This window comes from Aquarana catesbeiana, linkage group LG07 (genome assembly GCF_042186555.1).
Source record: "Aquarana catesbeiana isolate 2022-GZ linkage group LG07, ASM4218655v1, whole genome shotgun sequence".
Classification (NCBI taxonomy): Eukaryota; Metazoa; Chordata; class Amphibia; order Anura; family Ranidae; genus Aquarana; species Aquarana catesbeiana.
In genome coordinates this window covers 337,121,684-337,147,854 of record NC_133330.1, presented here as the reverse complement: position 1 = coordinate 337,147,854, position 26,171 = coordinate 337,121,684, and the positions used below count along the sequence as shown (strand labels likewise).

The following is a 26,171-nucleotide window of genomic DNA, read 5'->3' as shown; positions in this document are numbered from 1 at the left end:
AGCTTGTCTGCAAAACAGAAGATGATCTGCAACAAGAGCGATTCAAACCCCAACCCCTCCCTCCCCCGGATCACAATCCTCCCCGCAAATATTTAATTAGGGCTTTAGCCTTTTCTGTCTTCCCATCCATGAATGCAGATGTTTGGAGATGGAAGCTACTAATTATCGCCCTCTATTCTTCATGTATTCCCGGCCTGCTGGGTTCCGTTACCGCCTTCTATAAATGTTCTGTTTATCTTCACTCCTAATGTGTAATCCTAAAGAGAACCGGTCACCAGCGGTCACCTCTAATATTCTCTATTCTGATTCTCCACTTTTAATTCTACCTGTATAACCTGGTCCTTTCAGGGATATATATATATATATATATATATATATATATATATATATATATATATATATATATATATATATATATAGGGATTAATATATATATGTGTGTGTGTGTATATATATATATATATTGTATTTATTGGCGTATAGCACTCACTTTTTCACCATGAAAATCGGGAGCAAATAGTGTGTGCGTGTTATACGCCAATACTTCAATTTTAGCTGCCTCGGAGGGGACAGGGAGGGGGGTGGGACGAGCGCCGTCAGATTACATTCAGTGAGAATCTCCTGTTTACCTGGCGGCCTCTATAATAGGAAGTCCCGTCTCCTGGGCCGCCATTGGATCACTGTTCTGTCTATCATAGGAGATTCTCACTGTATGTAATCTTTCAGCGCTCATCCTGCCCCCCTCCTGTCCCCTGTGGGCTGCAGATGGGCATCGATCAGGCTGCACTCATGGCAATGGTGAAGCTGCATTGATATGGACTGATGAGGCTGCATTGATATGGACTGATGAGGCTGCATTGATATGGACTGATGAGGCTGCATTGATATGGACTGATGAGGCTGCATTGATGGCACTTGTGAGGCTGCAGATGGGCATTGATGGGGCTGCATTGATGGCAATGGTGAGATGCAGATGCAATGCAGATGGGCACTGACCCTTATTTTGCTTTAAAGTTCCTTATTTAAAATTTAAGTTTTTTTCCTGAAACTTCCCTTTTAAAATGAATGTGCGTGTTATACGCCGATAAATACGGTATATAATATTTTTTATTCACACTGGTCTTCTCTCCCGGTTAGAGAAGTGGTGGCTGGCTGAGGGTCAGTTTTTTATTTATTTGTTTTTTTTTTTTTAACTGTCTCTTTTTTTTTTTTTTTTTTTTTTAATTTTTCCAAAGTTGAAAAATAAAAGTCATACAGTATTTCTCAGAGCGGTAGAGAATACATCAAACATGAAGAAGGCTCTTAGAAGACAAACTGATATTTAGAGTGTTTTTAAACCCCTTCCATATATACCCAGTGAAGTGACTGGACTCAGGTGATGCACAGAGATGAAGCAAATCCTCTTATATAAGTTATACCTGTTTATTTGCTGCCATCTCTTTTTTTTTTCTACAGCCGTTCCCAGACCAGAATTTACACAGCTTGTCTGAGCGGTCAGAAAAAAAAGGGGGCAGAGAGCTGAAGCTACACTCTGCAGAGCTCAGTGAGGAGAGTTCTGAGAGCTGACTGGAGGGAAGGGATGACCCCCGCCCCCCCCCCCCCCCCCCTCCACACAAGAACAGAGCTGAGGCTGTCAATCAGCTGGAGATCCCTCCCCTGTCATAACTTTTCTCTTAGTGTTAGAAGTGATTCGTGCTGATAGCAGAGGAAGGAAGCAGCAGAAAGAAATGACACTTGGTGCTCTGGATTGACAAGTACACACTGTAGAGCAGGGATCTGCAATTAGCGGACCTCCCAGCTGTTGCAAAACTACAACTCCCATCATGCCTCTGCCTCTGGGTGTCATGCTTGTGGCTGTCAGTCGTGCTATGTCTCATGGGACTTGTAGTTCTGCAACAGCTGGAGGTCCGCTAATTGCATATCCCTGCTATAGAGGGATATACTCTGTTCATATTTCATGTCTGAGGTTTACATGCACTCGTTGCCACTGTAATCGCACACAGTGGACTTGATGTCTGCTGGCACCCGGCGATCATCCTGCAGACACGCAGAACGGCGGTCTACCTATGTAAACAAGGCAGATCGCCGTTCTGACAGGAGGGAAGGCTTGGATCTTGTGTGTGTGCAAAGCAGGGACTGGGATCGTTGTCCTTCCATAGTACAAGCACCTCCCCCACTGTACAAAAACACAGGCTAGGCACACCATTAACCCTTTGATCGCACCTGATGTTAACCTCTTCCCAGCCAGTGTCAATAGTACAGTGACAGTATATATTTTTTAGCACTGATCACTGTATTAGTGTCACTGGTTCCCAAAAAGTGTCAGAATGTCCGCCGCAGTATTGTAATTTCGCTATTACTAGTATAAAAAATAAAATAAAAATATCCCATAGTTTGTAGACGCAATAACTTTTGCGCAAAACCAATTAATATACGCTTATCAGTTTTTGTTTTTTTTTTTTTTTTTTTTTTTTTTTTAATAAATATGTAGCAGAGTACATATTAGCCTTAATTGTCCCTTTTTTTTTTTTTTTTTGTTTGTAGCGCAAAAAAAAAAAAAAAATGCAGAGGTGATCAAATATCAAAAGAAAGCTCTGCTTGTGTAAGAAAAAAAAGGGGGAGAGAAATACAATTTTGGGTACAGTGTCACACGACCGCGCAATTGTCAGTTAACACAGTGCCGTATTGCGAAAATGGCCTGGTCATGAAGGGGGGTAAATCTTCTGGTGGTTAAGGGTGGAGGTTCAGGGTCGTCTTCATAGTGTTTGAAACTTTCAGCTGTTTCCTGTTACCTGCATCTTCCTATTGGCCAATGGGGCAAGAAACGTGGGGGGGGGGGCAAGCTCACGCTTCGGAACTTATCAGAACGACCCGTACAGCGCTAAGCGACACCAATTCAATCCTACAGAAGTGTGTGTGTGCTTCTTTCTTCTTTCTTCTTTCTTCTTTCTTCTTTCTTCTTTCTTCTTTCTTCTTTCTTCTTTCTTCTTCTTTTTTTTTTTTTTTTTTTTTACAATTCTTAATGGCAGTTTTTTTTTTGGTGTATTTTTATTAGTGCAAGAAAGTGTTAGAACCCCTGTCAGCTTTCTGTCAGTCTGTGCCCTATTTCCTAGAAGTATTCACCCCCTTCTACCTAGTGACCATTTTCACTGGAACAGAAGAAGATTGGGAAATCCAACATATTATTGCTGTCAATGAAATCCGAATAGAGGGGAAATCTTCCAAGGAGGGGCACCTGTTCCGGTGTGCATTTCCCCTCACTTTGGAAACTTTTTATTTTTACTTCCTTTTTATTTCTAAAGGACTAAATAAAAAAAAGAAAAGGAAAAAAAAAAGGTCTTTTGTGATACTTTAATAATCAGATTTGCAGATGCTCCCTCTGGTGGCTGTCTGTGTTAGTGCAGTCGCTATCCCTGTTGAGTGACTGGAGTCTTCTACAGGATGATCTGTCTGAAGAGTGTGTTTTCACAGAAAGTGAGCTCTGATCGTACACCGGGATAAAAAGAGCAGTAAACCCAATCGCTGTGCCACACCACAAAGCAGAAACAACTATGTGTAGAGGTTGTGTGCTAATTTGGCAGCTCACATGTTCATACATAGAGCCTCAAGCAGATGCTAGACTAAAGCCGGCCATAGATGGATCAATTCTCGGCCGGGTCAGCAGGGACCGGCCAAGATTCTATTCATGTATGGGCAGGCTGATTGCTGCACCCAATCAATTTGGGTACAACCAGCATGTCAGATCTTTTATATGTGATTATTAGCAGCGGATATAACGACTAGCTGTAATTACGGTGTTCTCCCAGCAGGGACGGCTCCCCGCACTCTGTTAATGAGGGGGGGGGAGGGGAGGAATCAAGTGGGTTGCAGAAAAGAATCACATCATCCATGGTCAGCCTAGGGGAGAACCACACTTTCATACAACTTTTATTTAACCACTGCTGATCACAGATTGAGGTAAAGAGCCAATCGCCGACTCTTTACCATGTCATCAGCTGTGTCCAATCACAGATGTAAGAAGAAGTCGGTTATCTGCATTCCTTTCCTCACGCTGACAGCCTGAGGAGAGGAGAAGAGAGCCGATAACGGGCTTCTCTAAAAGGGACATCTACGTTGATAATCAGTGTTGATAATCGGTGTCCTGATTATCCATGCCTACCAGTGTCTCCTTTCAGTGCTACCTGTCACCAGTCCTGCTAAAAGTCACAGATCACCTCCATTACTAGTGTAAATTAAATAAAAATGCCATAAATCTATCCCCTATTTTGTAGACGTTATAACTTTTGCGCAAATCAATATATGCTTATTGTATTTTTTTTTTTTTTTACCAAAATATGTAGAATACATATTGGCCTAAACCGATGAAGAAATTTTGTTTTACTAAAAAAAATTCGGGGGATATTTATTATAGCAAAATATCGTTTTACCGTTATCCTTTTTTCAAAATTGTTGCGCAAAAAATAAAACCGCAGAGATGATCAAATACCACCAAAAGAGAGCTTTATTTGTGGGGGAAAAAGGACATTGATTTTGTTTGGGTGCAACGTCGCACGACCGTGCAAGTGTCATTTAAAGTAACGCAGTGCTGTATCACAAAAAAATGGCCCGGTCGTTAAAGGAGTAAATCCTTCCGGTCCTTAAGTGATTAAGCAGCAAGGTGGCCAAGTAGTTTGCTTTGCAGGTACAGGAGTACGTTTGTACCATTTCACATCCTCCACTCCTTTTTTTTTTTTGGAATGTTTTCCAAAAGATTTTGGAGGGTGTCTGTGGGAATTTGTGTCCGTTTGAGTGTCCAACTCATGTTGGATGAGAAGACTTGGCTGACAATAAAAATTCCAATTCACCCCAAAGGTGTGAGGTCAGGGCACAGTGCAGGACACTCAAGTTCCTCCACTCCGAACTGGTCATACCATGTCTTTTATGGAGCTGGCTTTGTACACGGGGGCACAGTCATGCTGCAACAGAAAAGGGTCTTCACCAAAGTGTTACCACAACGATGGAGGAACTTGGAGGTACTGATGTTGGGTGAGAAGATCTGGCTCTCTATTTGCATTCCCATTCATCTCAAAGTCTTTCAGCAGGGTTGAGGTCAGGACACAAGTTCCTCCACACCAAACTGGCCAAACCATGTCTTTATGGAGTTGGCTTTGTACACAAGGGACAGTCATGGTGGAGCAGAAAAGGGTCTTCACCAAACTGTTACCACAAGTTAAGGTATTGCCAAATGATGTAAAATGTCCTTGGGTGGTATAGCAATAAAAGGGTACCCTTCACTGGAAACCTCTTTAACTCCATCATTTTTGTTCCTATAGTGTAGGTGTGGTCAGGTGTCCACAAACCATTGGTCTTATAGTGTTTAACTTGTGGATAAAATGTTGGCACAGCTATGTAGCAGCTGAAGGGTATTCAACTGGTTCTTTATAACAATGACCCCCTAAAAAGACAAATGTCTTGTATTTTATATATAACATGTTCTCCTTTTTTGTGTTTCCTCAGACCCCAGGATAGGACATTACCCCCTCATGCACTCGCCTTTCCTGCCCGGCTCCATTCTGCTGTTCTATGTCTACTTCGTCCTGTCTCTGGGGCCGCGGTTGATGGCCAACAGGAAGCCCTTTGACCTGAAGCCTTTGATGGTGGTGTACAACTTCAGCCTGGTGGGGCTGTCCGCTTATATTGTCTATGAGGTGGGTGACATTTACAGGACACCAACAGAAGCCATGGTTTCCGACATGTGTGGAAGTACAAATCTTAGAGAATGCTAGGAAGCGCAATCCCACACATATGAGGGAATGGTTGTGTATCTGCCATTCTGTAAATTATTAAGAATTCAAACTGTAACTCCCTTTAAAGCTGAACTCCAGGAATTGGGCAAAATGTATCCTTGCAGTAGGCCCCGCACTTAAGGGTTAAGAGTTTGTAGGCAGGTGCGGTCTACCTTCTCCATTGCAGGTGGTGCTTGTCCACAGCAGTAATGCAGGTGAAGGAGGAAGTCGAGGGTGGTTTCCTCAGTCAAAGGCAGCTATCGGATTGGATGCTGGTGGCCATCTTGGGCCAGGCAGAGTCTATTTAAGACCCTGGCTCCCGTTTTGGGGCGGGCATTTTGTGAGTGGCTAGAGTAGACAGGTTACCCGTCTGTCAGGGACAGCGCATGGCATCCAGAAAATGTACCTGGAGAAGTAGGGAAAGTGCTGGGACACGCCATTCTACCTAGAAGCCTCCCTATTTGGGTGCAGACTGGCCTGGCGGCACTCCACTCCTCGAGACAGACACTCTCGGCACCTGTGGTCCACCACTCTACTGCCGTTCTGCGCTTACAACTTGCGAGTGCTCTTGGTCGGGTTGCTTTCCTGCCAGGCCTGTGTTTACTTTGCTGGACTTTGTTATAATATATTCTTGAAACTGTACCTGGACTCTGTTTTCTGCCACCCGCCAGATCATGCTGCAGCTTCTCACATGTTTGTTTATCTAGGAGTACATGAATAAGGGTGCAATACTTCCCCTACCCCTGGCTCCAGAAGGGTCCCTCCAGCTGTGCCACTGGTCCAGCACTGCTACCTCTCTAACCTGCTTTGGCTCCAGTTGCATGCTCCCCTCATCAGATACAATGCAGAGTTCATATCCCTGCACTACATGTGATGATACTGAGGGACCACCCGGATCCTTGGGCAGAAGAAAACCGCACAAGACTTGAGGGACAGTGTTGGGTAATATACCTTATCCCTGCACCCCTAGCATTTAAACCTTGCAGAGTGTGGGGACTGCATTAGGAGGGTAGATTTTATCTAATCCCCCTAGAGCTCAGCTGTAATCGCCGTTGATTGAAGACTAAGGCAGTTCATAGATGAGTCTTTTTTTTTTTTTTTCGTTCAACCACAAGGACTCATTTATGGACTGCCCGAGGCTCGATTCACACTAGTCAAAGTTGCATGATTTCCAGTGCGCCTTTGGTGTGCGACTGATGCAACTTTACACTCTCTGGCACTTGAGTCGCATCAAAGTAGTGACGGAACCTTTTTCAAAGTTGCTGCGACTTTTAAGTCGCATAGATCGGAACGGGTGCCCTTGAAATCCATGGGCTGCGACTTGTCATGCCACTTTGGACACACTAGTGGGAATTGGATAAAGCAGGTTGAACAGAAAAAAACTGACCCGATTCACCTGAAATGTGTGGATGGGGGAATCCTCCCCGCTGAGCTATTGTATTCCAGCAATGGGGAGGCTTCTCTGCTCTCAGAACAGTCTGATCAGCGTTGCAGGCTACAGTCTGCAGCACTGATCGAGCGAGGAAAGTGACAGGGTCGGTGTATAGAATACAGAAGTTGATTGATCGATTGATTTCTGTACAACCTCCCTGCCCATACATGGATCGAAATTCATCCGGTTCTTGCCAAATTGGCCGTATTTCGATGCATGCATAGCTGGCTTAAATGGCAAACCCTATAACCAACAGAGTCTACAGAAGAATGGGATGAGCTTTGCTCTTCTCATGTTTGTCTCACCACCAGCTATAATAATACATTCTATTCTATATTCTACATAAAACATGGGGGGATTTACTAAAACTGGTGCACACACAATCTGGTACAGCTGTCCAAAGTAACCAATCCGCTTCCAGGTTTTATTGTCAAAGCTTCATTGAACAAGCTCAAGTTGGAAGCTGATTGGTTACAATGCATACCAGATTGTGTGTGCACCAGTTTTAGTAAATTTCCCCCATACTTCTCTCCTGTAAAATTGTACTGGTAGACATATGGCCACCCCAAATTGTATAACATCTACTAAAGGTCACGCAGATTTCATGCACCTCATCTGGGGCTGTCCGGTGATCGGAGTTTTGGCAGGAGGTTACTACTCTGCTCCCTACCCAACTCCACCTCCCCTCCTCCCCTTCCAGGTCCACCTGACGTCTGTTTGTTTGGTATACTAGGCAAAGAACACTGGCCACATTATAATAGAAAATTCTGAAGGTTAGGTTCACCTTTTATCACCTTTATAAAAAAAAAAAAAAAAAAAAAAAAGGAATAATAAATGCACGTGTTTTTGCAGGAAAAAAAGTTTATTAATAATAATATTATTATTTTATAAAATTCTTTTTTGTTTTTCTTCAAATAGTTTTTTTTTTATAAAACAACAATACAAAAAAAATGAGAAAAAGAGAAGAAAAAAAGGACATAATACATTCTCCCGGCCAAAAAAATAAAATACACACACACACACACACACACACACACACACACACACACACACACACACACACACACACACACACACATATATATAATATATATAAAAATTTATCCCCCTCTTATGTCATTATTAGTTCTTCAGTATTATCATTGGTTCGCTCAACTGATTGTTCAGGCAAGTTAGAGACTAGAATTTTTTAAAAATACTTTTTTTTTTTTTTTTTTTTTTTTTTAAGAACCTGATAAACCTTGCACCCATGATCAGCGGAGGTCAGGGACTGATATGTATTTCACAGTATGTAAAGCAATGCATAAATTGGTGCCATATACACCGATCTGCCATAACTTTATGACCACCCACCTAATTTTAAGCAGGTCCCCCTTTTTGTCGCCAAAAACAGCCCTGTCCCCCTGAGGCATGGACTCCACTAGACCTCCTGAAGGTATGCTGTGGTATCCGCCACCAATCCTTTAAGTCAGGACTTTGGTTTTTTCCAGCACATCCCACAGATGCTCGATTTGGATTGAGATCTGATGAACTTTTAGGTCAAGTCAACACCCCAAACTCTTTGTGTTCCTCAAACCTTTCTTGAACCATTTTTGCAGTGTGGCAGGGAGCAATATCCTGCTGAAAGAAGCCACTGCCATCAAGGAAACCCCATTTCCATGAAGGGGTGTACTTGGTCACCAACAATGTTTAGATAGGTGGGTACATGTCACATAACATCCACATGCAGGAGCCAAGGTTTCCCAAAGCATCACACTGCCTCCGCCAGCTTGTCTTCTGCCCATACTGCATCCTGATGCCACCTCTTCCCCAGGTAAGTGTGTGTCATCTAATGGAAAAGAAAACGTCATTTATCAGACCAGGCCACCTTCTTCCATTGCTCCGTGGTCCAGTTCTGATGCTCACGTCCCCATTGTAGCACTTTTGGCTGTGGACACGGGTCAGCATGGGCACCCTGACCGGTCTGCAGCTACACCGCCCCATACACCACAAACTGCGATTCTCATTTTTTTTTTTTTTTTTTTTTTTTTTCTGCATTCAACACCAACTTCAGGGACAACATGTTCACTTGCTGCCTAACAACAAATCCTACCCGCTTTCAGATACCATTGTAACAAGATGCTCAATGTTATGCTCTTCACCTGTCGGTGGTCATAAAGTTGTGGCTGATCAAAGTAAACACCTGTAATAAGTAAAATAAAACATTGGAATACAAAGTCCACTTTTTAGATGTTGGCTACTGAGAAAATGGCGCTGTTTATCAATTCGCAATATCACTTATTGCAGTAATAAATTGATAACAAAGCTTCTGCTAGAAGGATAACATGTGCTTGTCTCTTCTTTAGTTCCTCATGTCCGGATGGTTGACTGGATACACCTGGAAGTGCGACCCTGTGGACCAATCGGATTCACCAATGGCCATGCGGGTGAGTGAGTCCCCGACCCCCCCCCCCCCCCCCCCGGGGGGGTGGGAGAGCTTTTATAATGTTTATATAATGACTCATGACTGCAAAAAAAATCCATAGAGTGAGCAGGTCAGTGCCGCCCGCCGCCTCGTACCACCCGCCACCTCCTGAACCTTGCACATGGTGGTGATAAGTACGCAGCTTCACCCCTTATCTGTATCCTCATTACTTTCCCTATTAACCTGTGCCAGGACTCTCCCACCTCTGCCAGGATGTCCCTCCGGTTTTATGGTGTTATAAAACATGACTGTACATGCCGTTCTTCACTGTGTGACGACTAGCCTTAGTGATCATAAATCTTCGGACCGCTCCACCAGACAAGCCGAGTTTTCAATGACAAGCGGTGAGGATCTGTCTGATCGCTGTAGAATATACTCTGTTGTAGCGATCGCTGCATCCCCGCATGCATGTGAGCAAACCGGGATTACATGTTGTACATTTCTATACAGGGTTAAAAAATTTTTTTTTTTAAAATCACTTTTATTTCAAATAATAAAACCCACTGAAGGGAAAAACCAAACCCACATTTTTTCCAAACTATAAAACTATACAAGTCTCTCCCCTTCTATTTTATTTATATTTATATATATATATATATATATATATATATGAGAGCACACCAGTATTTCTCAACCAGGGCGCTGTATCGCCTCGCCAAGGGTGCCGCAATGCACACAGTATTTCACACAGCATAATGCATGTCATCTTACAAGCAGGTTGGCTGCCAGCACCGTGAAAACGCATGATGTTACTTCAGGGTTGCTGAGGACTCTGTTAAATGCAGGGGGGGGGGGGACTGAGGACTCTGTGTGTGTGAAATGCAGGGGGGGGACTGAGGACTCCAATGTGAAATGCGGGAGGATTGACAACGCTGATGTGAAAGGTAGGGGGTACTAAGGGCTCTGATGTGAAAGGAGGGAGAATGGAGGACTCTGACATGAAAGGTTGGGGGGGGAGGGTGACTTGAGGACTCTGATGTGAAAGGAGGGAGGATTGAGGACTCTGATGTGAAAGGCTGAGGATTGAGGACTGTGATGTGAAAGGAGGGAGGATTGAGGACTGTGATGTGAAAGGAGGGAGGATTGAGGACTGTGATGTGAAAGGAGGGAGGATTGAGGACTGTGATGTGAAAGGCTGAGGATTGAGGACTGTGATGTGAAAGGAGGGAGGATTGAGGACTGTGATGTGAAAGGAGGGAGGATTGAGGACTGTGATGTAAAAGGAGGGAGGATTGAGGACTGCTCATACTGTTGGCACTATATAAATCCTGTATAATAATGAGAGGGATAGTTTATGTGGAGTGATGACATTTTTCATTATTTTTCTATTTTCAGATGGTACAAGTGGCCTGGCTCTTCTTGTTCTCCAAATTCATTGAGCTCCTTGATACCGTAAGTACCGTTTCTCACGCTGTCTACATTATGGAGAAAAGGGAACCTGTATAGTAGCAAATTTAATAAAGAAATGGATTCCCATTTCTGGCCAGGCCAGTCAAGTCCTGGTCAAGTTTCATAATATAGAGGGCCCACAAAGTGTGGCCCCTGGCATCATCCTTCATGCTCCTACCACCATCTAATATTGCTTGTAAGGAACCGTTGAGAGTTCTAGCAATACAAACCTCTGTTTTACCAAAAATCAGGTTTCTGATTATGTTCCATTTCACTGTTTTTTTTTATAAACCATATTGGATGTTCTATTAGAAATAACCCCTTATCTCTTATTTCTCCTTATCGGTTACTCTCCGGGACTTATAAAATGAGGTCATTATATCTTTTAACTACAAATGTTGATGTTTTGGTGTTATATCCCTGATGAAGGGGGAGTAGTGTATAAAGCGGTAGTAAACCACAGTGGATGGAGAAAAAAAAAATCCCCTGTAAGGCAATGTCTTAATGTGCTAGTATGCATTGCATACTAGCACATTGAGAGACTTTCCTTAGAACTAAGCCCTCCAGCACTGCGCTGTCACCACTTAGAGGGCTGACCTTTTCCCCCGGTCTTCCTTCCGGGTTTGCGTCGTCCAGACTACATGAGTGGCCGGGGTCGCGGTGACGTCACTCCCGTGCGGGATCCGCTGTTTACACCACAGGCTCTGAAGGTCTGGCACTGTATGCCAGACCTTCAGAGCGCATGCGCCAGTAACCTCACCAGCTGCATGCACTCTGAATATCTCCTAAACTATACAAGTTTAGGAGATATTCACAGTACCTACAGGTAAGCCTTACTGAAGGCTTGCCTACAGGTATAAGTGGAAGGAAAGGAGTTTACTACCATTTTAAACACCCACGAAAAATGCGTTTTTTTTTTTTTTTTTTTTTTTTGATTAGCCCAGACCAGGAGTGGACAACCTTTCAGAGGTTGAGATCTATCTGGACAATAAGGCCCCAATAAAAAGACAACATGAAGAACACCTAGTGTGTCACAATAGTGTCCCCTGTGCCCCCTCACATCACTCCCCCCACAGTAGTGTCTTCGCTCCCCCTCCCCTCCTGAAAAAGCAGTGTCCTCTGGCCCTCGTAGCAGTTTCCTTTGCCCCCCCCCCCCACAGTAGTGTCTTCTGTCACTCCTTCCTCCCCAGTAGTGTCTTTGCCCCTTTCACAATCACAGTACTGGATGGGGGCGGGAGCGAGAGCTGACTGAGTTGACATATTTTCATATTAGCAAGCTGGTGATTGGTTGCTAGGACCGCCCCGCAATCCTAGCAACCAATCACCTGCTGGTTTACTTGGAAAGGGTAACGGAGGCAGCTCCCACCCTCCATCCAGTACTCTGCTGCCTCCCTCTCTCTGCTCTGCAGTGAAGATGGGAGCGGTGGAAGGATTGGCAAACAAGGGACTCGTTCGTGATCTACTCGTCTGCTGTCCACAGCCGATGGGTAGGTCGCGATCGATGGGTTGCCGACCCCCTCCCCCCGTCTATAGACTCTAACTATGTGTGGTAGTGCCCTTACTACTACTTAGATATTTGCAATAAAAACCTGACGGAGTTCCCAACCCTTTTTACTCTAATGGCAAAAAGCATGATCCAGTGTTGTCACTAGTGCCATGCAGCGATCGATGGAGTGAATGTAGGCAGAAAAAAAAGACATTTGTTTGATACATTATGTGCTTCTGAAAACGAAATCCCATGCACTTGGGGTTTACATGCCTGTGGTCTGTTTATCTAAGTCTGTGGTGTTGTTTTTTTTTTTGTCTCCCTCCTTGGCAGGTCTTCTTTGTGGTGAGGAAGAAAAACGGGCAGATTACATTTCTGCACATCTTCCATCACTCTGTTCTGCCCTGGAGCTGGTGGTGGGGTGTTAAGTTTGGTCCAGGTAAGAACCTTAGAAGCTTTGTGGCTTGATGTGACCCTCTGCTGTCCCTGCCATGGCCTGCTGACAATGTCACCATTATCTCTGACAGGTGGTATGGGATCCTTCCACGCCATGATCAACTCTCTGGTCCACGTCATCATGTACTTCTACTACGGACTCTCCGCTGCCGGGCCACGCTTCCAGAAGTATCTTTGGTGGAAGAAACACATGACCGCCATCCAGCTGGTAAGAAATAAGTAAATGCAAGTACGCAGTTTTGGTTCTCCCAGCTGTATACCCAGAGGACCAAAGCAATGAGAGAGGGTAGTCTGACCAAACTTGGTCCCGTATACCAGCTATGCAGAAGTAAATGAATCGTACACCTTGGTCATCGTAGCTTCTTCTGATCACACACCTAAGTTTGTGGACCCTCTTGACATGATTGCGTCTAGGTGTCTCAAGTGAAGGGTACTTTTTAATACTAAATCATACAAAGACATTTTAGACAGTTGTGCTCTTTCAGCCTTGTGGTAACTGTGGTGAAGACCCTTTTTCTGTTCCACCATGACTGTACCCTGTGTACAAAGCTAGCTCCATAAAGACATGGCTTGACCAGTTTGGTTTGGAGGAACTTCAGTGTCCTGCACAGAGCCCTGACCTCAACCCTACTGAACACCTTTGGGATGAATTGGAACGCCGATCCAGCTCTGATCATCCGTCGGCACCTGACCTCACAATGGCCACAAATTCTCCATGCTTTTAGGAAAGCTTCCCCAGAAGAGTGGTGGCTGGTATAGCTGCAAAGGGTGGTGGTGGGGTAGATCCATATTAATGGCCATGGTTTTGGAAAAGTTCATATAGGTGTGATGGTCAGATGTCCACAAACTTCTAACCATGTTGTACCTCCCCTTCCCTCGGGATCCGCTTACAATGCAGGTCATACTAAAAGCTTTTAGATGATATGTTTTTTTTTTTTTTCTTAATGGTTTATATAAACGTGAAGTAATTTTTTTATTTATTTTTGAATGGCGTTGAACTTTAGTGACCGCCCTGTATCAACACCAGCCCCCCTATGCTGAGCCTTAGCTAAATAATCTTTTGAAGCAGCACTGACCAAGGTGTGTGACTGTTTATTTCTGCAGAGCAGGTTACAGGATTCAAACAAGTTGTTAGTAAAGTGGACCTAAACTTAAAGTGGACCTAAACTCATGTTGTAAGGGGACATTTAAAAAAGCTAATTATGCCTAAGCAGTAATGTAAAATGTAGCTTTTGTCTTGACTTCCTCCCAAAAAATAGCAGTGCACCTCCTGTGACCTAGGCACTCCTGTACTGTAGCCTCATAACTGTATATCTGCAGTGTGAGATCATCTATGGCAATCTTGCTTCTGACTGCTAGTCTTAGGAGATTTGTAGTGGCCCTACATTGCTGCTCACTGTTCTCCTTGCTGGAGGCTTTGACGGGAAGCTAAGTCTTGCCTCTACCAAGATGGCTGCCTTCACACAGACACACAATGCAGAAGAAGTTATGGTAAGTAATGGGGAAAAGATAAGCTGCAGGAAGACCACAGTCAATACTAGTGACTAAATTATTAGAAAATTTTCACTCAAAGGTAAATATGTACCCCTAGCTGCTAGCACACCAATAGATCGGTAAACAGGTGAAAAAAGTTCTGCACTTATTAAAAAGTCGTAAACCGTAAATATACAAGTCCAAATCTGTTCAATAAAGTCCACCATCCAACAGTGAAATGAACAGTGCAAGAGTGTAGCACTTAAGCAATAATCCCGTGCAGATCTTGTCACTCGGAAGACACCATGGTGATCCTCCACCCTATAACCAATGGACACACTTACCAGACTATTATGACCCTCTAATTTTAGGAGGAGTCAGTATGCGCTTTATATCACAGGTATCATCCGTGGCACCATAAAATATTCCACATACACAGGTCTTTACTGGGTATCCTCCAAGACTCCTAAGAGATCATGTGAAAAAAAAAAAAGCCAAGGATACGCCATAGTGTAAGACTATCTCGACGTTGTATTATTAAAGCTATTAAATTCTCACAAAGGTACAGAAAGTAGAGCTGTAAAATAATACAAGCCAGTTCCAGGAGTTAAACCAGCCACTTTCCAGACTCTAGAGTGTGTGATGTCAAGAATGTCGGCTCCGCCCTACATGTTTCGTCACATCTTGATGTCTTCTAAACAAGAAGATATGCGTGGGATTATTGCTTGAGGGCTACACTCTTGCACTGTTCATTTTATGGTTGGCTGTTGGACTTTATTGCACAGATTTAATACTGGTGACTAGTCTTTAAATTTCTGCTTTCCTTGTTTGGGCTTCCAGAGTTCAGTTCCTCTTTTAAGTGCTGTAAATTGATACGTCATGTTCACTCCAGATCTCATGTTCCATACTTCAGCCATTACTCTTCTTTGTCCCGTAGATTCAGTTCGTCCTGGTCTCCATCCACATTACTCAGTATTACTTCATGTCCTCCTGCGACTACCAATACCCCATCTTCATCCACCTCATCTGGATCTACGGCACGGTCTTCTTCATGCTCTTTTCCAATTTCTGGTACCAGGCCTACACCAAAGGAAAACGCCTCCCGAAATCCAGCGTAGCAGCATCCAACGGGGAAGTCCACCAAAACGGAAAGGCCAAGAACGGCAAAGCCAAGGAAAACTAGATCTGAGCTAGGCGGGCACGTGCGGTATCCCCAAAACTCGGGCACGAAGCAGGTGCTAAGTGGGGAAGATGATGGCACGTGTTTTTTTTTTTTTTTTTTTTTTTCCAATATTTTTTTTTTTTTGCCTTTTTTCGTAAAACAAAAAGCCCAGCTGTTTGATGGCCAGTAAAAACTGCCAAACTGGTTTTACGAATACAACATGGGGCTTACACCAGCCAAAAAAATCTAAGTGCCTAAAAAAAAAAAAAAAGACTTTGTATGACGCGAGTGTGTCCTGAATCCTATGTCCTTCCATGCAAGCTCTGGCACCCCACCCTCCACAAACGTTCCATTTCTTGAAAGATTGTGTGTGTGTGTGCGCAAGAGGACAGCTCACTCCAAAAAATAAAAAATCTCTGACCTCTATACTGTAATATCCGGGCCCTCGGCAAGCAACAAGAATCTTGATTCCTCGGCATCACATTCCAGTATGAATCCTGTTCATCAGAAGAGCGCGGGCCTGACGGGGGAGGGTAAAGCTCCTCCCAACTCACCAGCCCCCCCCCCCCCCCCCCCCCCCCCCTGGTCTGGCTTGTTTTTGCACGGCATTTTTTTTGCCATTTTTCAGGGCAAGTTCTAAGCCCTGCTCAAAACAGGTGCAGGAATTTTGATATAGTTGAAAACTGGGGTGCTTGTATGTTATCAAATTCCTAGGTCATTGTTTTTTTTCGTCTGAAGGAGAAAGCAGTATTGTGCGTTTGTTGTGCATGTTTGAGGCTAAATTTTAAGTTAATTTGCCCTGATTTTGAAGGAGGGGGTGTTTTTTTTTTTGCTCTTTCTCTCACCTGTGTCACAGTCGTCCCTTTTACAATTAACTTGCCCTTCCTCCCCATGTCCCGTCCATACTGTAGTCACTCCTGTCCTTTTCTATGTACCACTGATCTAGATCTATAACACTGTAATGTTCTCTTAATTCCTCTGCTGCTTCTGGGGAACTGAAATCCCCCCTATCCAGCAGCAGAAAGCAGTCCATAAAAATCACTTTGTATATTTAAATAAAAAAAGAAATTCCACCCCCCCACCTTGCTATCGAACGCGCAATGCCGGGCCGCCGGGATGAGAGAGACCGCATTGGATGGGGGATATTTTTTCGTAACTTATCTGCAAGTCTGCCAGATACTATTTATCAGTTTTTTTTTTTTTTTTTGTGTAATACTATTAATAAAAAAAAAAAGAGAGACTTATCGCACATTGTTTAATTCCAAAGCAAACTCTTGTTTATTAATATATTGTATGTGAAATTATTAAATTGGACCTTCCACCTCGGTAACGAGTTCTGCTTATACAGGTTGTTCCCCCTCCCCAAAATGCTGTATAAAAGAACCTGCGGGGGGAGAATAGATAATACACTTGCCTTTCCTCAACCAGGCAAAGGTGACCTCCTCCTCCTCCTCCCAGTCTTGGAGAATGTGAGTAGCCCAAATCTCTCAAGAAGATGACTCTGCATTATCTTCTCCCAAGATTTGGGCTACCTGGCATCTTGGTCACCTACGTCACCCTCTACGCTACAGAAGCCGGGGTAAAGGTGTATAATATCTAACCGTTTTACCCCCAGGTACCTTTTTTTTTTGCAGTATTTTAAATGAGGGGCACCTTTTCATCAGCAGACCATGACACTAAGTGGGAAGGTCTGCTTTAACAGAGGGCTGAGGTTACATCTGATCGGAAGGCACCACTTTGATGTATGGCTCATTGTGTCAGTTAGGATTAGAGTACCCAATTGCTGGTTCTGGTGTGTTCACCTCAGTCTATCGGATGGTCTTCTAACCAGTTTAGATTAGAGTACCCCATCGCTGGATGTGACCTCCTCAAGTCTACCAGAAGTACTCGATTTAGTTAGGACTAGGGTACCCCCATCGCTGGTTCTGGTGTGACCACCTCAAGTCTACCAGACAGTCCTCTAATCAGGATTAGAGTACCCCATCACTGGTTCTGGTGTCACCACCTCAAGTCTACCAGAAGTACTCTATTCAGACAGGATTGGGGTACCCCCATCACTGGTTCTGGTGTCACCACCTCAAGTCTACCAGAAGTACTCTATTCAGACAGGATTGGGGTACCCCCATCGCTGGTTCTGGTGTGACCACCTCAAGTCTACCAGACAGTCCCTCTAATCAGGATTAGAGTACCCCCATCACTGGTTCTGGTGTCACCACCTCAAGTACTCTATTCAGACAGGATGGGGGTACCCCCATCGCTGGTTCTGGTGTGACCTCCTCAAGTCTACCAGAAGTAATCTAATGAGTTAGGATTAGAGTACCCCATCACCGGTTCTGGGTGTGATCACCCTCAAGTCTTACCTGACGTCTGCTATGGGTTTGCAGGCAGGAGGTGGAGTTGATGCAAAAACTTCTTTTTGTTCTCAAATTTTTAATTGTTTCCAGTGGCGGTACTTTAGTTTTAATTGGCATAAAAAGAATTTAATGGGACTCTATTGCAAATCATAAAGGCCTTTGTGTGAAAAGTCCATAGTGGAAGCTCATGTGCAGACTTCAACTGCTCTACAAATTACGTCACTTTACTACGGGTGCATCCCACGTGTTTCGGGAATGGCAGCTTCCATCGTAGGTGTCCATCTGTGTGATAGATTCCCATTAAAGAGACTTTGCCTTAATGGGCAAAGTGACAGAGAGGCTCTTGAAAGGTAATCCAACCCTAACCGATATAACCATTGTGAGTGGATGCTGGGAGCCAAATGATTGACTTGCTCCATGTAGCTTTAGGGAGCTCCAGGCGTTCCTGGTTTCTGCAGAGGAGTCTTGCTCTTCCTGCTGTGGTGATCTCCCACCTCTATAATGTAAACTAAACTTTTACATCTACTGGGTAAAGGAGACCTCTTTATAGCAGTCGCTGCAGGGAGTGCAGTTGGGAGGAACGGATGGGCGGATCTGGGAACTCTGTTTCCACTGGAGTCCCTGAGTTGGGTGACGGAGAATCCCAGCATTGGCCAGAATCAAAGTCAGCAGTTTTGTATTTGGATGTGAGACCAACACTGACACGGCATCCATATTGTTCATGGAGAAAACTGGTTAATAACACTCGGGACAGCACTCGGGCCATTCTTCTTTTCTAGCCCACAATGTGTTTGCCTTTTCTTGTTTTGAAGGTTTCATCAGAACACAAAAAAAAGTTGTATGCCTTTAATACATGACCTTAAATATTTATGTGAAATGTGCTTTATTTGCTGGCTGTGGTGCCGGTGACACGGTTGTACCGCACAGCTACTTGCACTGACCAGAATGCCAGGCATCGGGGTGAGTGTACCCGGCCATGTACCCGCTCCATGAGGGCGACTAAAATAAAGCTGTGTTTTTTCCTCAGATGTGTGATTGCCTTCTTTTTTATTTATAGTACCAGGGTGGATAGGTTGGAGTTAAGGTGATCCCTGTATTGACTAATTTAACCCCTTCATGTCTAAGGGCAAAACAAATCTTAATGCTAAGCACAACTTTTTGTAACTTTGACATGTGTTGGTAAAACCGTACATAACATCACAACTACTTTGTGCATCCAGTTGGCTTATGCCATGGTTTTTTTTTTTTTTTTTTTTTTTTTGATATCTCCTGATTTTATTATCAAAACTGGCCCAAAATAGTAAAAAAAAAAATAATATATAGATTTTTTTTTAATTTAGCTGTATCTTTCTTGTTACTAGTATAACCTACCACCACAGAATAACCCCCAAAAAAACTCCTGCCTGACGATTGGAGTGATACTACATGTGGGTTATGTGTTGTATGTACCCATTGTACAGCCCAGAAACAATAGTGCGCATTTTGCTCTTTCTTTATTTTTTTTTTTTTTCTGTGTCCTACCTAAAACAAAACATACTGATACTAAATTTACAAAATGTTAAAAAAAAAAAAAACCCTGCCCAAAATATATTGACCTTGAACTCTTGACCCAAACACTAACCCTAACCTAGAAAAAAAGACAAGTTTATTATTTTAACCAATAAAAGGGGAATATATATATATATATTAATTTTATATTTTTTTTTCTCACAAAAAGTGTGGTGGCACCGCCCTCACATTTTTGGTAAATATTTTATTATAGTGATAAAGTAGTGAGTGTAGAGTTTGTATAACAGTGTACATTTGCTGTCCCCATCAAAATAACTCAACACACAGCCATTAATGTCTAAACTGCTGGCAACAAAAGTGAGTACACCCCTAAGAAAAAAATGTCCAAATTGGGCCCAATTAGCCATTTTGCCCTCCCCGATGTCATGTGACTCATTAGTGGTTACATGTTCTCAAGTGTGAATGGGGAGGCAGGTGTGTTAAATTTGGTGTTATCGCTCTCACTCTCTCATACTGGTCACTGGAAGTTCAACATGGCACCTCCATGGCAAAGAACTCTCTGAGGATCTGAAAAAAAAAAAAAGAATTGTTGCTCTACATAAAGATGGCCTAGGCTATAAGAAGATTGCCAAGACCCTGAAACTGAGCTGCAGCACGGTGGCCAAGACCATACAGCGTTTAACAGGACAGGTTCCACTCAGAACAGGCCTCGCCATGGTCCGCCAAAGAAGTTGAGAGCACGTGCTCAGCGTCATATCCAGAGGTTGTCTTTGGGAAATAGACATACAGTATGAGTGTTGCCAGCATTGCTGCAGGGGTTGAAGGGGTGGGGTGGGTGGTCAGCCTGTCAGTGCTCAGACCATACGCCGCCTGCTGCATCAGATTAGTCTACATGGCTGTCATCCCAGAAGGAAGCCTCTTCTAAAGATGATGTACAAGGAAAGCCTGCAGTTTGCTGAAGACAAGCGGACTAAGGACATGGATTACTGGAACCATTTCCTGTGGTCTGATCAAACCAAGATAAAATTTGGTTTCAGATGGTGTCAAGCGTGTATGGTGGGAGCCAGGTGAGGAGTACAAAGACAAGTGTGTCTTGTCTACGGTCAAGCAATGGTGGTGGGAGTGTCGTGGTCTGGGGCTGCATGAGTGCTGCCGGCACTGAGGAGCTACAGTTCATGAATGCCAACATGTACTGTGACATACTGAAGCAGAGCATGATCCCCTCACTTCAGAGACTGGGCCGCAGGGCAGTATTCCAACATGATAACGACCCCAAACACACCTCCAAGATGACCACTGCCTTGCTAAAGAAGCTGAGGGTAAAGGTGATGGACTGGCCAAGCATGTCTCCAGACCTAAACCCTATTGATCATCTGTGGGACATCCTCAAATGGAAGGTGGAGGAGCGCAAGGTCTCTAAAATCCACCAGCTCTGTGATGTCATCATGCAGGAGTGGAAGAGGACACCAGTGACAACCTGTGAAGCTCTGGTGACCTCCATGCCCAAGAGGGTTAAGGCAGTGCTGGAAAATAATGGTGGCCACACAAAATATTGACACTTTGGGCCCAATTGGGACATTTTCACTTAGGGGTGTACTCACTTTTGTTGCCAGCGGTTTAGACATTAATGGCTGTGTGTTGAGTTATTTTGAGGGGACAGCAAATTTACACTGTTATACAATGCTGTACACTCACTACTTTACATTGTAGACAAGTGTCAGTTCTTCAGTGTTGTCACATGAAAAGATAGAAGAAAATATTTACAAAAATGTGAGGTGTGTGTGTGTGTGTATATATATATATATATATATATATAGTCCTATACAGTAAGGGGTCTAAAAGACTCCAAATCTCTCATAAAGAGGACCTGTCATGGCCTATGCTATCACAAGGGATATTGTTCATCCTTTGTGAAAGCAAAAAAAAATGTAAAGATACAGTGTAAGATTTTGTTAATTTTAATAAAACAAAATACAATTTAAACTGCCCCCACTCCTTTGTGCTTATGTGCAATTGCAAACCAACACATATATGTAAATGGCAACAATCCTGCATTTTGTTTAGAGCCGGGGTCAGGTCCGAGGGTGTGGTTGAAAGGGGCCCCGTCAAGTAGGCTGTATGGGGCCCCATGGATTTTCCCCCGCCCCCCCCCCCCCCCCCCCCCCCCCCAATGATTTCTAACAGCGGGCCCTGGTGACTCGGCTCGGGTGCCCCATAGATACTGTTTGCTGTGGGGGGACTCAACCGGAGGGAGGGGCCAGGAGCACCGAAGAGGGACCCAATTGCACAGAGCAGGTAAGTGTAACATGTTTAGTTTTTTTTTTTTTTTTGTTTTAATAAAAACAACAGACTTTACAATCACTTTAAGGCCCCTTTCTCACGGGTTGGACTCCGCCAGGACTTGTGCTTGCTGAGCTAGGGATCTGAGCACTGCGCAGAGGAGCAGGAGGGATGACCGGTCCGTGACGGCTCTGTTTCTGCAGAGGCGGACATGGACATGGCCCACTCTCCTCCTATGGGTGGGTCCTATGTAAACAGACCAGCTGTCCCGTTTACCGCCCGACTGCCATCTGATCCACCCAGATGGAGCGGGAATTGACCCCTATCCCTCATTAGCAGATCGGATTCGCTTCATTGAAAGAGAATGGAGGGCCGGCCTGAAAAATGGACGGGCGGACCTGATCGTACCACTGGTATTAAAGGGGCCTAGAGCAGTGTTTCTCAACTCCAGTCCTCAAGGCTCCCCAACAGGTCATGTTTTCAGGCCTACCATTATTTTGCACAAGTGATTTGATTAGTTTCACTGCCTTAGTAATTATCACAGCTGTTTCATCTGAGGGAAATCCTGAAAACACGACCTGTTGGTGCGCCTTGAGGACTGGAGTTGAGAAACACTGGCCTACAGCAAGCGGAGAGAAGGTGATACGACGCCTCCTCACTGCCTGTCTAATGTTCTCTGAAGAGCGATCTGAATGTGGTTTGCTCTTCAGAGAGCAAAGCCAGTGTGAATGAGCTGTAAGGGTTAAAGATGAAGCAAGCAGAGGGTGGAAAGGCACAGATCCTGCATTCTTTTCTATTCATGACTTCTGCTGGTAGAAAGGAATGCGTGAAGCCTGTGCTCTGTCCCTCCGTCACTGTCACCGAGGATCACTAGCTGACCGCCCTATAGAAGATTTACTGCTACAGGGTGGCCATTCTGTGCAGAATACCCTATATATACCTGATTCTGCACTTCCGGGTAGAGGGTGCACTGGCTGTTCTGTGATTAGTCACGGGTGCCGGCCAATGGATGTCCTCCGCCACCCACTGATCAGCAAGGAGAGACACAGAACATAGCTCTGCCTATGTAAACAAAGCAGGGCCCTGTCCTCTCAGCGCGGATGTGCTGGATTTTGTTTCCATGCAAAGCACTTCCCTTAGTGAAAGCAGCACACACAGTACACATAAACACTGGATAGGAACACATTTAACCCTTTGATTGCCCCTAGATGTTTAACTACTTATCCTTAAGTGGATGTTATGACATCCTGGACTTTCAAGTGGAGATATTTGGATGATGGGAGCAGCTACAGGCATCATCCAGAGATCTTTTTTTCTTTTTTCAGCCAGCGATTCTCTACAATGTAAAAGCCATCCTAGCAGCTGTTTAGCCGCTTGATTGATTTTACAGTCCCCTCCCGCCACCCTCTGGGGTTTCTCCCATGCGATCAAAGAGCCGGAAAATAAATCTGCCGGCAGAGGCGGTTTGCCATAGAGCTGGCCGTGCACCAAATGGTCCCCGGTCATCTCTATGAGTCCGTACATCTGCTGCTCCATAGAGGTGAATGGAGCGTCCGATTGGGTCTGAAAAACAGACCGGCAGACCCGATTGGACCGATCGTATGAATGAGGCCTAAGGCTGCTTTCACACTGATGTGCTGCGGTCCCGCTATAAGTCGCTGATCGCCACTGTTTCGTCACATTTGGCTACCCGCAGGAGTGCGCATGTGCGACGCCCCCATATGCGTTCCAACACTTTTAAAACTTTTTTTTTTAAACGCACCGCAGCATCAATCGCCGCGATGCGCGCCCCCCACGGGCGTGTGCCGGCATGTTATCCTACTGGACGTCATATGACACCCAGTCAGGATAACTGAACCACCGCCCGGCCGTCAATCTGCTATAGGCCGGGCGGGAAGTGGTTAAAGTGTTAAAAGTGACAAAAGTGTTGGAACGCATATGGCGGCGTCGCGCATGCGCACTCCAGCGGGTTGCCAAATGTGATGGGTCGCCATATGTGACGAAACACCGCCATTACTAGTATGAATAAATAAATATAAATTCCAGTATATATCGCATAGTTTGTAGACGTGATAACGTTTATGTAAACCAATCAATATACACTTATTGGGATATTTTTACCAAAAACGTATCGCCTAAATTGATGAAGAAATTTGATTTTTTTTACATTTTTTTTATTGGAAATGTTTTATAGCGGGACGTAAAAAAATATATATATTTTTTTTTTTCAAAATTGTCGTTCTTTTCCTGTTTATGGCGCAAAAAAATAAAAAAAGCAGCGAGGGGATGAAATCCCACCATTAGAAAGCGCTATTTGTGGGATAAAACAATAGAAATGAGATTTGTGTACGGCGTCACATGACCGCGTCATTGTCAGGGAAAGTCACACGTGCGCTTCAGGAGGCGATTCTGCCGCCACTCATTATGACACCAAAGGGGGAACTTTGTCCCCAGAGCGCCCCCTGATGGGGGATCTATCAGATCTTATAGGGGGGGTTTAGCTGGGGCCCCCCTGATTCCATTCTGTATGATCAGAGGAGAGCAATACCCCCCCAGGGGATACCCATGGGGCAGTCATAGATTACATACATGATACAAGAGTCAGAGATTACATACATGACACATGGGACAGTCATAGATTACATATATGACACATGGGATGGTCACAGATTACATACATGACACACGGGGCGGTCAGAGATTACATACATGATACACGGGACAGTCACAGATTACATACATGACACAAGGGACAGTCACAGATTACATACATGATCATGGGATGATCACAGATTACATACATGACACACTGGACAGTCACAGATTATATACATGACATACGGGACAGTCAGAGATTACATACGGGACAGTCAGAGATTACATACATGACACACGGGACGGTCAGATTACATACGTGACACACAGGACAGTCACAGATTACATACATGATCATGGGACGGTCAGAGATTACATGACACATGGGACACTCACAGATTATATACATGAAACAAGGGACAGTCACAGATTACATACCTGATCATGGGACGGTCAGAGATTACATACATGACACACGGGACGGTCAGAATACATACATGACACACGGGACAGTCACAGATTACATACATGATCATGGGACGGTCAGAGATTACATACATGACACACGGGACCGTCAGAGATTACATACATGACACAAGGGACGGTCAGATTACATACATGACATACGGGACAGTCAGAGATTACATGACACATGGGACACTCATAGATTATATACATGAAATATGGGACGGTCAGAGATTACATACATGACACACAGGATACATGAGAAGGAGATGGCACCCCATTGGTCAGCATAGAGGAGCCTGAAAAGTAATGCACCTCCAGGAACTCCTCCCTCTTCCAGGCCACACCCCCCCCCCCCCCATCCCACCCACTCAAGCAGCAGCCTGCAGGAGATAGGCTGGGAACCTGCAGGGGGCGGAGACTCCAATGTCTGACATTTATGGGGCTAATGGTTTCCATGGAAATCATCACCTCTGCTTGTTTACCAGCTGGCGTCTCTGAGCCGCACATGCGCAATAGCTGCAGGGAGGATTTCATGCTTCTCCTGTGAAGTCACGTGGCCTCGTTCTGCCCACTACGTGCAACACGTGACTGCTGCAGAGAGCGACCTAACGGCTCACGTGGGAGTGGGCGTGACCAGAGGATGAATAGCCAATCAGGAGCTAGAGGCTGGAGCCGTTACACCTGTGACGTCATGACTTGATCAGATAAAAAGCTGAGCGGGGAAGGGAGCGCGTCAGTGTGAGGAGAGCGGTGAGAAGGAAACATCTCCACTACAGAGCTCCGGAGGGAGGAGCCATTGTCCGGACTACATCCGGGTCACAGCGTGTCTGTGTGTCCGGGGAACCTGCCTCCTCTGCTCAACCTCTGAAGAACTACAACTCCCAGCAATCTCTGTCCACATGAGAAACTACAACTCCCAGCATGTGCTGTGTAAGTAATGGGGGTTCAGCTCCCAGCCTGGAATAGGATGTTACAGGACTACATATCCCAGCATGATTTCTTCTATAGATGTACTACAAGTCCCAGCAATCTCTACATACCCCAGCCTGCTTCCCTCCCCCTCCTCAGGGGTAATTGCACCCCACCATCCTCTCCCACCACAGGTGGTGGGTCCCCTCCCCCCACGATGGGGGAGGGCTGGTCAGGACTGGGGAGGTGCAATTCCCTCTGAGGAGGGGGAGGGGCCGGGGAGCAGACTGGGGTATGTAGAGATCACTGGACCTGTAATATCTCCATAGAGAAAATCATGCTGGGATATGTAGTCCCACAGCATCTTATTCCAGGCTGGGAGCGGAACCCCCATTACTTACACAGTGCATGCTGGGAGTTGTAGTTCCT

General features: G+C 44.7%; 1 protein-coding gene across 1 annotated transcript; it reads left to right on the top strand.

The window, feature by feature from the left end:
- Positions 1–5,496: 5,496 nt before the first annotated feature.
- Positions 5,497–16,695, top strand: ELOVL1 (ELOVL fatty acid elongase 1; the record flags this gene model as incomplete). Its single annotated transcript, XM_073593914.1, is given in 6 exon segments — positions 5,497–5,687; positions 9,543–9,623; positions 10,997–11,053; positions 12,870–12,975; positions 13,064–13,200; positions 15,403–16,695. Coding segments are annotated over 6 exon segments (818 nt in total), but the record flags the coding sequence as incomplete, so codon positions are not given.
- Between the last annotated feature and the right edge of the window lie 9,476 nt (positions 16,696–26,171).